General features: G+C 39.7%; 1 protein-coding gene across 1 annotated transcript; it reads right to left on the bottom strand.

The window, feature by feature from the left end:
* Nucleotides 1-217: 217 nt before the first annotated feature.
* Nucleotides 218-1,246, bottom strand: LOC134795858 (vacuolar protein sorting-associated protein 16 homolog). The gene is made up of 3 exons (XM_063767789.1): nucleotides 1,058-1,246; nucleotides 620-766; nucleotides 218-271 (listed from the first exon to the last, which is right to left on the bottom strand). The coding sequence occupies exons 1-3, from the start codon at nucleotides 1,226-1,228 to the stop codon at nucleotides 218-220; spliced, it is 372 nt and encodes a 123-aa protein (XP_063623859.1). The 5' UTR covers nucleotides 1,229-1,246.
* Nucleotides 1,247-12,513: the final 11,267 nt, after the last annotated feature.

Genomic DNA, 12,513 nt, shown 5'->3' on the forward strand with positions numbered 1-12,513 from the left:
ATAAGGATAATTGTATGTTGACAGACAGACGGACGGACCGACAATATAGTTATCCTATAAGGGTATAGTTGTTTCCTTTTGTTTTGGGGTACCCTAAAAACAAGTTGAACATAAAAAGAAATGTTATATTACACTTTTTATTTTAATAAATATAACAAATTGAACAACTTACGTGGCAGATCTGGTACGGGCCTGACTTTGGGCTTGGAGATGTTGCTCAGCGGTTGGTGTTAGAGCCAGTCCTATTTGAGAACAGCTGTGCTTTGCTGACCTGTTCACAAACAGTATAAACAATATATTAGGGAATATAGTAGTAGAGTAGGGGAGGAAAAATGCATCGGCACATATAATACGAGTATAACTGTGCATTATATAAGTACCATTCATTCTAGTACATTCTTAGTTAAGTAAAGAGTAATAAAATCGAGTCATTTTATTTTATATAGTTATTTCTACATAAACACAGTAGTCCATTTAGGTAAATTCAGTGTGTTTAGCTAAGTAATTTTTTTTGTTCATAGAAATATCTAATTCAAATTAAAGTTGTGAAGGCCAGCCACACTTACCCCACACCCACACATAAATATATCCTTATGTATAAGTAGAATATGATAGGTACCTTAGTGTCCCTAATTTCTTGCCCCATATTGAATGTCTTCTGGTAGGCGCCAAACATGTCATAAACGAGCACATCTCCGCTCTCCTGCACACACAGCAGCTGCTCCCCGTCCGACCAGCCCATGTGGACCAGGACTCCGCTGTTCCACTGCAAATATCACAGATGATGGTATGTTTCAAACTACAAAGCCTGGGTCAAATCCTGGTAAAGGCATTTTTCATTTGTGTAATATGCTAATTGATTCAGATGTTTAAGCGTGAAGACAGACAGACTGAGAGTAGGTACCTCTTTAGCATTTCTAATATTATTTAGGGATTAAGAATCAGGGATATAAGAATACAGAGGTTAACAGGACACTTGAAAATGTGTGGTTAACAACATTTTTAACTTACTGTTAACAAGATTTTTAAAAGGGAATTAAGATATTAAAGAAATTACCAAAATCTTTGATATAACATTCCCTACACAGTTGTAAATTGTTATGACAGGTTTGGCAGTGGTTGCAATCCTGCCAAACTGCTTCCGGTCCCGCACCACAGCAATAGGCACTCTGTACAGGGCTCCACTGATGATCATGTTGTCTAGGCCCTCATCCATGGACCAGTTCATGTTGTAAATTTCTAAACGCCTGTAAAATATTACTTAAAGAATTTAAATTGTAACAAAAAATAAAAAAATGGTTTCAGTCATATAAAATACATTTGTAGTTATTTTTTATATGTTTCACTATTCTTCTCTTTCCGAATAGACTCTAAGCTAAATTTCATTTCTAAAATGGCACCTATGGGATGGTGCTAAGGATATGGCAGTACTCCCTTTCTAATAGTATATTCCCTTTCTAATATATACTTATAGTAAGTGTATGGTGACAAGAAAGATGCCAGCTCAGTTGAGACTTTTTACAATTTAATCATTTCTAACAATGTTTATGCTAATTGTTAATAGCAAGGTATCAACCAAACAAGGTAGATAACCACCTGTCTGCTTATTATATTTTGCTGCATTAGTATAATTTTATTAATTCAGTGTTTTTAAGTATAAAAAATTATGAAGATATAATCTAGAATGATTCCTATCCATCCGCTTTTACATACAAAACGCTCACGCCCCGCCCGGAAAACGCGCCTGTGTGACGAAGCCTTTAATCAGTCAGTTTTTTAGGGTTCCGTACCCAAAGGGTAAAAAACGGGACTCTGTTACTAAGACTTCGCTGTCCGTCCGTCTGTCACCAGGCTATATCTCATGAACCGCGATAGCTAGACAGTTGAAATTTTCACAAATGATGTATCTCAGTCGCCGCTATAACAACAAATACTAAAAATAAAATAAAATAAATATTTAAGGGATTTTTTGCTCTATTTTTTTTGATGGTGCGGAACCCTCCGTGCGCGAGTCCGACTCGCATTTGGCCGGTTTTTAATCATTTGCAAATTTGCAAACCACATTTCACGTCAAAATGGCCGCGACACATTATTCCCCAGACAAGCCTACCATTTAAACTTTTAAATGGATAATAGATTTGACGAACATCTTTAATGAAAATGAATGATTTTAGTATAGAACAAAATTAAATAATTATTCTGCTAACAACTATTATTTTAATTTAATTACCTATCACCAACCCATACCTATATATGTTCAGGCAATTAAATAACACAAACAAATAACACAGTAATTACCTGTTGCTAACCGCCTCTCGATGGGATGGAAGCCGGCTCCAAAGGTGGTCAGGGGCAGAGCCCCCGCTCTTGTTGATGCTTCAATTTAATGTTCCGAGGTTCCTGGCACTTAATACACAGACACAGAATCGTCACAGATAGTCTTTTCACAATTAAACAATTTTTAATACACCGCCATAGCAAAAACGTGCCGACGCTCGTTTGTTTTCTCTCGCGACTGGTATCAGTGGTTTGACCGTGGGGTGGGCAGTGTTGCCAACTCGGAATTTGAAAAAATACCAGACATGTCTAGATTCTAGATTATGCCAGAAATATGCTAGATAATTTTAAAATGTGCTAAAAAAATGCTAAAACTTTATATAGGTAATTAAAAAATGTAGTTATCTGCCTCTTTAAGAGTGATAGAGAGGCAGACAACGAAATTTCGATTTTAGTGTTTCTCGGTAGGCCCTTTGACTCGACCTGGGGGTAGGCTACCGCGAACAATTTCTATCGTTCGATCGTCTATTTGCCTCTCTATCGCTCTTGCGTATTATTCTAGCAAAAGAAAGGCAAATACACCGGGCCTGAGCGCTTTCCAATCCCCAATCCCACGACCAGGGGCGTATTTTGAAATTTGGCGCCCCGGGCCAATACGTTTTACCGCCCCAGAAGTCAAGGAAGAAAAACAAAATGCAATCCGGCATGCCGCCCCTGGGGGTTGGCATATGCCGCCCCTGGAGGTTGGCGCCCCGGGCCATGGCCCGGATGGCCCTAGGGTAAATACGCCCCTGCCCACGACTCATGGGTGGGATACGATTTATTCTAATCCGCTAGATTTGACGTGAAATGCGTTATGTTGGCAACACTCGCCAAGGACACGCTTTCTAATAAGGCATCTTAATTTAAGTACGCCAGCTACGTAAAAATACGTACCTTGACGTACCTACACCAAGACCAACCTCAAAACGCGTTCGACGTATTGCCTGTCTGTCGCACTTGTAAATTCGTACGTAAGTGTGACAGGGAGGCAACACATCGAACGTGGTTCACGGTGCGAAAATAGAAAGATATAGTTCGTACATTTTATATTTCGCGTAACAGATTTTTAATTATCTTTAGATGGTTAAGGTTTGGACAGGACAATTTAGATTCATTGTTTAGTTATTTTAATCATAGAATGACTGAATTGTATAGTCCTGGGAGAATATTAATTTATCGATTGACGAATCCATGATTTTATCGAGAGGCCGCAGTGGGATTAGGCAATATAATTATATGTCACCGTAAAATTGTAAACACTCGTCAGTCGTCAGTTTATAATATCGCTAGTTAAATTATAAACGGACGGTAGGGAGATTACAATCTAACCTAACCTAACCTACGTTAGATTACAAACTAACGGGTTCACAATCCTACGGTGTCATATCCAAGGAAAACGCCACAAATGAGGTTGGCCGGTCAAAGTATTTAGCAGATGGCGCCAGCATAGTTTGCCCTGTAGGGAATGCAATAACCGACCGAACTTCATAACCGGTTTCGGTTACGGTTATGCCCGAAAAATAACCGAATATCGGTTAGAATCGGTTACGGTTATTTTCAACAAAAAATGATAAATTTACAATGAAGTCATTAAAAAATTACGAATATAAAGGTACAGTATTAGGGAATGTGAGTATAAGTCTTCGTTTTTAATAAAACACACAAAATACTGTAAAAGTAAAATATGACCTTGGACGTGATACAATATTCAATACAAATATTTCATAAATAAGGTAAAGGGCCCCAAGTTCGTGTTAGTACGTTGTTTCGTTAGTTTTGTTTGTGGCGCAAATAATAAGGAATTCAAATATTTTTTATTCAAATTATACATATGAAAAAAATCTGTATTATTTAATCTCTTCAATAAAATAATAACCAATATTTTAGTGATTAAACTGAGAGTAATACGACGGTCGAAACTGTCAGAAGGCCGCGAACAGCTATGTTGTATGCGTGCACTTTTTTTAGGCGTAAGGTGCGTGCTCTCACTTGTTAAGCTTATTGTTAGGAAGGAAAAGCTAAACCCATTCGAATAAAAGTTTTTGGGAGTGTTTCTGTGGGTTCCTTAGTAATTGATTTGATAAGAAAAAAGACTGAATATATGCCTAGAAATACCTTAAAATTGCAATAAATCGACTCACGAAATAGCGGTCATTTTATTTTTCGTGTGTCTCCTATTTCGTGCCACTAACGAATCAAGGATTTTCTAGATACATTATGAGTGCTTGTTTTTAAATATAACATCGAAGAAAATTAAAAAAATAAATTAGAAAACAATTAATGTATTTCATCAAGTTTCGTTTGAGCGAAATTCGGTATACGTTTTTTTCACTAGAATTCTCATAAAACGAGTTTGAATGTGACCCGAGTTAAAAATTTTAAGGTATATTCCACGTATATTCTCATATTAACTACTAGCACAATTTTATTTATAATTCAATTTATTTGATTTATTTTTGTCTATGTTTATATTTAACGTATAAGATAGTAAATTTTTTTTGTAAATAATTATTATTTGTATCTCCGTTTTAAGACTCTCGGGTCTTTCGAGCCCGGTCATTTACAAAGGCGTGCGTGGGGATATGGATCCAACACGTAGAGGCCGTTTGGAGAAATTTGATGTCATGTAGAACGCCTGCTGGAACCCATTCACGGGTACATCAATAGATACCCGTGAACCGGTTTCAGTTTAATTATTATTATTATATATTTTTAATTTTTTTTAATTTATATAGTTCGGCTTTTAATCAAGTATTAAAGTACCCATATGGTTTACAAAGTCTTAATTCAACCATTAAAGTCGACGAGTACAAAAAACTTTAAGCTAGCTCTCAATTTAACATTATTTTAAAATATTACTTTTAATTTGACCTTACAATTACTCGTAAGTAGGTAAGACCGTTAAATATTTAAAATGATTATCAGCAAATTATCACCAATTACTCTAAGAATACTTTATTCCGAAACAGGGGACACGAATTCACGAACTTAGGAGCTGACCTAAATTTGTATCACGAAATGGGAGCCAAATAAGAGGTCCACGAAAAAATTCGAAACAAAGAACTAATATAACTTACTCAAAAGCTTTCAAGGTATTGATATGCTTAGTAATATTTAAAAAAATATACAAACTCTCAAGAGCCTTAACCTGCCGAAACAGGGGCCCTTTACCTTAAAGGAAGTAAATTTGGTATATTTTCATTATTAAAGTACACGAATGACAAAAAATATAGTCACAGGCGTCACAACCAAAAAAGGCAGGATTTTGTAGTCATTAGATGATAAAAACATAAAATTTAAGTCATAAATAGTCTTTCCACTTGCAAACACAAATCCCATTCTTATCGAACCTAATATATATGCTGCCTCCTTTGCCCAATTTTTTCATCGAGATCGCAACGTTCCGGTAACATTAGTTTTTTTTGCCATTAGAAATTTTGCGAGCCCGACACTTATAAAAATTGTCCATGAAAATATGGCGGCCCTTTTCTAAATATGGCTGGAGAAGTTTAGCCACTACCTTGTCTGTATGGCCTTGCCCTCCAATTTCAATATCATTTTTCCCTCTGTACATATGAGATTGGAGGACAAGGCCACCAGGAGTGGCTAACACATACATTTTGATGCCATATTTGTGGCGTTTACCTTTAATATATTGGCGAATGCCACTCCGGCCTCTAGACAAAATTAAAGATTCGTCTATATACCCCCAAATATATACCCCAGGGGAGAATCTGCAGAGATTCTCCCCTGGGGTATATATTTGGGGGTATAGCTTGCGTGCTAGCATCAGGTAATTGGGTCCTTACGTACTGGCATGGGCTACGTAACATACGTAGCTGCTACGTGTATAACAGTAGACCGCACACGTATAATGAATCGGCATATTTACTCATTATGGCACTGTCTACGTATTATACGTAGCTTGCGTGTTAGCGTCAGGTGACTGGTCCTTACGTACTGGCATGGGCTACGTAAGATACGTAGCTGCTACATGTATAACAGCAGACTGCACACGTATAATTAATATGCATATTTACTCATCATGGCACTGCCTACGTATTTTACGTAGCTTGCGTGCTAGCATCAGGTGACTGGGTCCTTACGTACTGGCATGGGCTACGTAAGATACGTAGCTGCTACATGTATAACAGTAGACCGCACACGTATAATGAATCGGCATATTTACTCATCATGGCACTGTCTACGTATTTTACGTAGCTTGCGTGCTTGCATCAGGTGACTGGGTCCTTACGTACTGGCATGAGCTACGTAAGATAAGTAGCTGCTACATGTATAACAGTAGACTGCACACGTATAATGAATATGCATATTTACTAATCATGGCACTGTCTACGTATTTTACGTAGCTTGCGTGCTAGCATCAGGTGACTGGGTCCTTACGTACTGGCATGGGCTACGTAAGATACGTAGCTGCTACATGTATAACAGTAGACCGCACACGTATAATGAATCGGCATATTCACTCATCATGGCACTGTCTACGTATTTTACGTAGCTTGCGTGCTAGCATCAGGTGACTGGGTCCTTACGTACTGGCATGAACTACGTAAGATACGTAGCTGCTACATGTATAACAGTAGACTGCACACGTATAATGAATCGGCATATTCACTCATCATGGCACTGTCTACGTATTTTACGTAGCTTGCGTGCTAGCATCAGATGACTGGGTCCTTACGTACTGGCATGAACTACGTAAGATACGTAGCTGCTACATGTATAACAGTAGACTGCACACGTATAATGAATCGGCATATTCACTCATCATGGCACTGTCTACGTATTTTACGTAGCTTGCGTGTTAGCGTCAGGTGACTGGTCCTTACGTACTGGCATGAACTACGTAAGATACGTAGCTGCTACATGTATAACAGTAGACTGCACACGTATAATGAATCGGCATATTCACTCATCATGGCACTGTCTACGTATTTTACGTAGCTTGCGTGTTAGCGTCAGGTGACTGGTCCTTACGTACTGGCATGGGCTACGTAAGATACGTAGCTGTTACATGTATAACAGTAGACCGCACACGTATAATGAATATGCATATTTACTCATCATGGCACTATCTACGTATTTTACGTAGCTTGCGTGCTAGCATCAAAAGCATGGATTAATCGGTTTTTAGAAGAGTATTCTAGACTGTGGTCTCAAAGTAACACCCGAAACGAAAAAGAGACAAAAATATGTGTAACTTTCCCCGTAATTAACTATAGCCAAACATGTTTTGCCAAAGAAAGGCTATGATGTGAATCTATTCAAATGTGTAGTAATTATTGTTTTAGCGTCTGCTTTAATCGTATGTTTTAAAGTTTGAAGTTGTGTAGCACCCGAGACGTCCGCCTGTCTGTCCCCGGCTTTTCTCCGTGGTGGTTAGTGCTAGAAAGCTGAAATTGGGCATGGATACATAAATCAATCATGGCGACAAAGTAGTAAAACAAAAATGACAAAAAAAAATTTTTTAGGGTAGCTCCTGTACAACATATTTTTTATTTATTTTCGCCTTTAATCCTGTGATGTGGGGTGTCGTTGGATAGATTTCTCAAAATGAATAGGTGTCACCATCAACCATTTTTTGATTAAGGGAATATTTTCGGAAATATTCGCATTGAAAGAAAAATAATTATGATATCTACGAGAAACACTTTTTGTTGTTAAGACTAATGTATTTTATAATAATTCAGCATTTAATACTTATGTTTTTAATCGAATTTATTAAAAAGACAATATTTTCAATAAAATGAGCCGTGATTTCGTATAAATCTGTCTTAATTTCGTACTCGTAACACCCGAAACGAACCATGAGTAACACCCGAAACAGGTAATTTATTATATTAAAATTAAATAAAAAGTGATACTAAGTGTTACTTTAGTGTTTCAGTAGACTATAAGGACTATTATTACTTGACATAAATAAAACCGGAGGTTACTTGAGAAAATTCGCTAATTTATGCATTTTGGTACTGATGGTCAGAAGTTATAGGCCAATTCGCGTAACACCCGAAACAGCTACTTTTTAGTGAGTCTCTCGTTATTGCTCTTATACTTTAAATTATGTGTGTTCAGGAAAAGAAAATATTATCAAAGTAGTAGATAAATCAATAGTTTAACCTAGTTCCTGTTACAATATCGAATAAAACCTTATTTTATGAGTTCAAGTGTAACACCCGAAACGGTGGAATGACCCATTTACTGGTATACTCTTGGGTCGTCCCATTAGTTTTTTGTCAAGTTCTTAAATTAGTCCCATTCTGCTTTCGTCACCCATTCTACATTCGTCAAGTTCATCGGTGGTCTTTTTCATATTTGGTTATACTTGGTTGTTTGCCTTTTTCTTATTTCGGCTTATTCCGGTATTCGTCATCATCTTCTTTGGGCATGTTCGATGTTAGTCAATTTCTTTTTTTAGTCTCATTCGTTATTCGTAATATCGTCTTTGGTCTTATTCTAATTTCGTATTTTTATTATTTAGGATCTTTTGAAATTTGGACATATTCTCTATTTGTCACGTTAAATATTCGTCCCGTTCGATATTCGTCCCATTCGATATTCGTCCCATTTACTATTTGTCTTGTTTTTTGTTTTGATTCCATAAACAATAATCCTTATACTTAAATATTAATTAAATGTATCCTAAACAATACACATGTAGGGCAGATTAATCCAAAACGGGGACACGGGGCTTACTACGTCGTGCCGTGCCTGGTCTTAGACCAGGGCACAGTAGTATGGCTACTTAGATAGTTTCAGACTGATTAAAGCTTTGGTAACTGCTGTCAACCTTCTTCAGGGCGACTTCTATGACGCTCACGGGAGGGAAGGGATGATGAAATTGATAACCACACTGGGAAAAAGACAATCAACAAATATGGCCAAAGATGACAAAGACTACCAGCGAAAGTGACGAATGAAGAATATGACAGAATACAGAATAAGACAAATTAAGAACTTGTCAATAACCGAATGGGACCAATATCGAACGTGTCGAAGAAAAATGACGAATAATTAATGAGACTGAATACGAGGTAGACTAACATCGAACATGCCCAAACAAGATAATGAAGAATACCGGAATGGGTCGGAATAAGAAAAAGGCAAACAACAAATATGACCAAAGATGAGAAAGCCCACCGACAAAAGTGACGAATGTAGAATGGGTGACGAAAGCAGAATAGGACTAATTTAAGAACTTGGCAAAAACCTAATGGGACGACCCAAGACGATACCCACTTACTCATCATGGCACTGTCTAAGTATTTTACGTAGCTTGCGTACTAGCATCAGGTGACTGGCTCCTTACGTGCTAGTATGGGCTACGTAAGAAACGTAGCTGCTACATGTATAACAGTAGTGTGTTGTATGCATACTGCATGTAGGTTATGATAAGTCTTCTGTTGACATGTGTCTATTTGCGATGTTCATTCCTTTAATACAGATAGTTTTGGTAGCACGTATTTTCAATGTTATTCCCGTAGTAGTCCCATATATTACATTGGCGACGAGCTGAACTCATGTTATTCTCGATGTTGGATTGTGCATAAGCGTGTGGTGTCGTGTGGGCGCAATGACGGTCGGTAAAATTGAACCATTCGACGCGAACAAAGATAAGTGGTCGTCATACGTGGACCGCCTTGAACAATATTTTATTGTTAATGATATCGAGGAAGCAAAGAAAGTTGCTACACTAATTACGTTTATTGGCGGCCCTACATATGAACTGCTAGTGACTCTTTGTTCACCAAAGAAACCACACGAAGTGAAATATGATGACATCAATAAAATTATGCTACAACATCTGCAGCCAACGCCTAGCATATTAGCTGAGAGGTACAAGTTTCGGCAAAGAACGCAAACTAAAAGTGAGTCTATATCGGACTACGTGGCAGCTTTGAAGGAGTTGGCTAGAACGTGTGACTTCAAGACGGGATTAGACGACAATTTAAGGGATCAGCTTGTCTGTGGCTTGTTTAGTGAGATGATCAGACAGAGACTTTTTGCGGAAGATGAAGTTAGTTTCTCAAAAGCTTATAAACTAGCCACCGCCTTAGAAGCGGCGGAGACGAACGCGGCGGCAGTGGTGAACGGCAAGCGACCGAACGACGACGGTGCCGTGGCATGTCATGCTGTCACGAGTGAAACTCGCCGCAGCGAGGGACGAGCGGGACGACGCGCGACAGCGGCAAGCAGCGAGCGAACGCGCGGTCGCTACAGCGAGGGCGCAGCCGGCGGGAGCGGCGCGCCGGGCGCAGCGGCGGGAGCGGCGGGCACGGGCCGGGGGCGCGCGGGCCAGGCTGGCGGGCGCGGCGCCGGGAGCGGCTGGACTCGCTCGACTTGTCGGGCTTGCGGCGGACAACATGATGCAGCCGGATGCAAATTTCGCGTATACGTGTGTCGTGTATGTAATCGGGAAGGCCACCTTAAAAGAATGTGCCCTAAACTTGGCGCGGGCGGCGCGAGTTACGCAGACGGCAATTACGTGGAAGAAGTAAATGATTCGGATACCGACGATAGCGTCGAGGTAATTACTTCAATTTATAACATAAGTCCCTCAAAAGACTACAAACCATATATCTTAACATTACTTGTTAATAATAAACAGTTGGAAATGGAGGTAGACACCGGTAGTCGCATATCGTGTATTAGTCTTGATTGCTATCGCGAAATGTTTATTGACTGTGATTTAATAGATTCCAATCTGTCTTTGAGATATTACACCGGCCCGCCTGTAACTATTGTAGGCAAAATAAGGCCTGTTGTTAAATATAAGGATCAGGTACGGGAATTTACTTTGTATGTCGTGAAGGGCGGGCGGACGTCTTTAATCGGGCGCGAATGGTTAGAAGAGCTCGGTATTGTGGACCGCGACAGTTTCCCGTGTAATAGTATTGTTACGGGAGGGAAATTTGATTTGCACACGTTCAGTTCCAGATACGCGCAGGTTTTTGAAGACGGGCTGGGGTGCTACACGGGTGAGCCGGTGGGCTTTCGGCTGCGAGACGGCGCGACGCCCGTGTTCTTGCGCGCACGCCCTCTAGCATTTGCCTTGCGCGAACCGGTCGACCGCGCGCTGGACCAGCTGGTGAGTGACGGCATCATAACCCCGGTCGAGTGTTCGGATTGGGCCACACCAATTGTACCAGTAGTCAAATCGGACGGCTCGATTCGTATCTGTGCTGATTATAAACTTACGCTCAACAAATGGCTAGAGATAGATAGGTATCCTCTGCCTAGGATAGACGATCTGTTGGTAAAATTAAATGGCGGGGACAAATTTTCTAAAATCGATCTAAGTCAGGCTTATGCGCAATTTCCGTTGGATGATACCAAGAAATTTACCACAATTAATACCCATAAAGGCCTATTTCAGTATAATCGCCTCGTCTACGGGCTCGCGTCGAGTCCTGGCATCTTCCAACGTAAACTTGAACAAATGTTTGCTGACTTACCCTCGGTCGGAGTCTATCTAGATGATGTGATCATAACGGCGAAAAATGACGATGAACATTTAAAAATACTTTGTCAGGTTTTTGACAGATTACTAAAGTACGGTCTGAAAATAAAGAAAGAGAAGTGTACTTTTTTCGCAGAGTCGGTCACCTATTTAGGGTTTGTTATTTCAAGAGATGGAGTATCAGCAAGCTCAAGTAAAGTAGAAGTCATCAATAAAATGTGTAGTCCACAGAATGTTTCAGAGTTGCGATCATTTCTGGGAATGATAATGTACTACGCAAAATTTGTTAAAAACTTGAGCACAATATTATCTCCGATGTATGAATTACTCAAAAAAGATGTCAAGTTTGTTTGGAGTAAAGAGAGTCAGGCCGCATTTGAGAAAATAAAAAAGATGTTGCAGTCGAGTGAGGTGCTGGCGCACTACTCTAGCGAGCTGCCGCTGGTGCTGACGACGGACGCGAGCAGCACGGGCGTGGCCGCCGTGATCGCGCACCGCCTGCCCGCCGGCGAGCGGCCTGTCGCCTATGCGAGTCGAGTGTTAAGTTCAGCGGAGAAACACTACTCGCAGATTGAGAAAGAGGCACTTGCGATTATATATGGTGTTCAAAAATTTCACCAGTATTTATATGGAAGGAAATTTCTCTTGAAGACGGATCACAAACCCCTGGTAACCATTTTTGGAGACAAAGCCGGAATACCTGCTATGGCTGCGAG

Source organism: Cydia splendana, chromosome 12 (assembly GCF_910591565.1).
Source record: "Cydia splendana chromosome 12, ilCydSple1.2, whole genome shotgun sequence".
Classification (NCBI taxonomy): domain Eukaryota; kingdom Metazoa; phylum Arthropoda; class Insecta; order Lepidoptera; family Tortricidae; genus Cydia; species Cydia splendana.

Coding starts and splice junctions, on each gene's coding strand:
- LOC134795858 (XM_063767789.1), bottom strand. CDS start 1,228: ATGAACTGGTCCATGGATGAGGGCCTAGACAACATGATCATCAGTGGA. Junction 767..1,057: donor ATGTTATATCAAAGATTTTG/GTAATTTCTTTA, acceptor TGATATTTGCAG/TGGAACAGCGGAGTCCTGGT. Junction 272..619: donor AAGAAATTAGGGACACTAAG/GTACCTATCATA, acceptor GTTTGTGAACAG/GTCAGCAAAGCACAGCTGTT.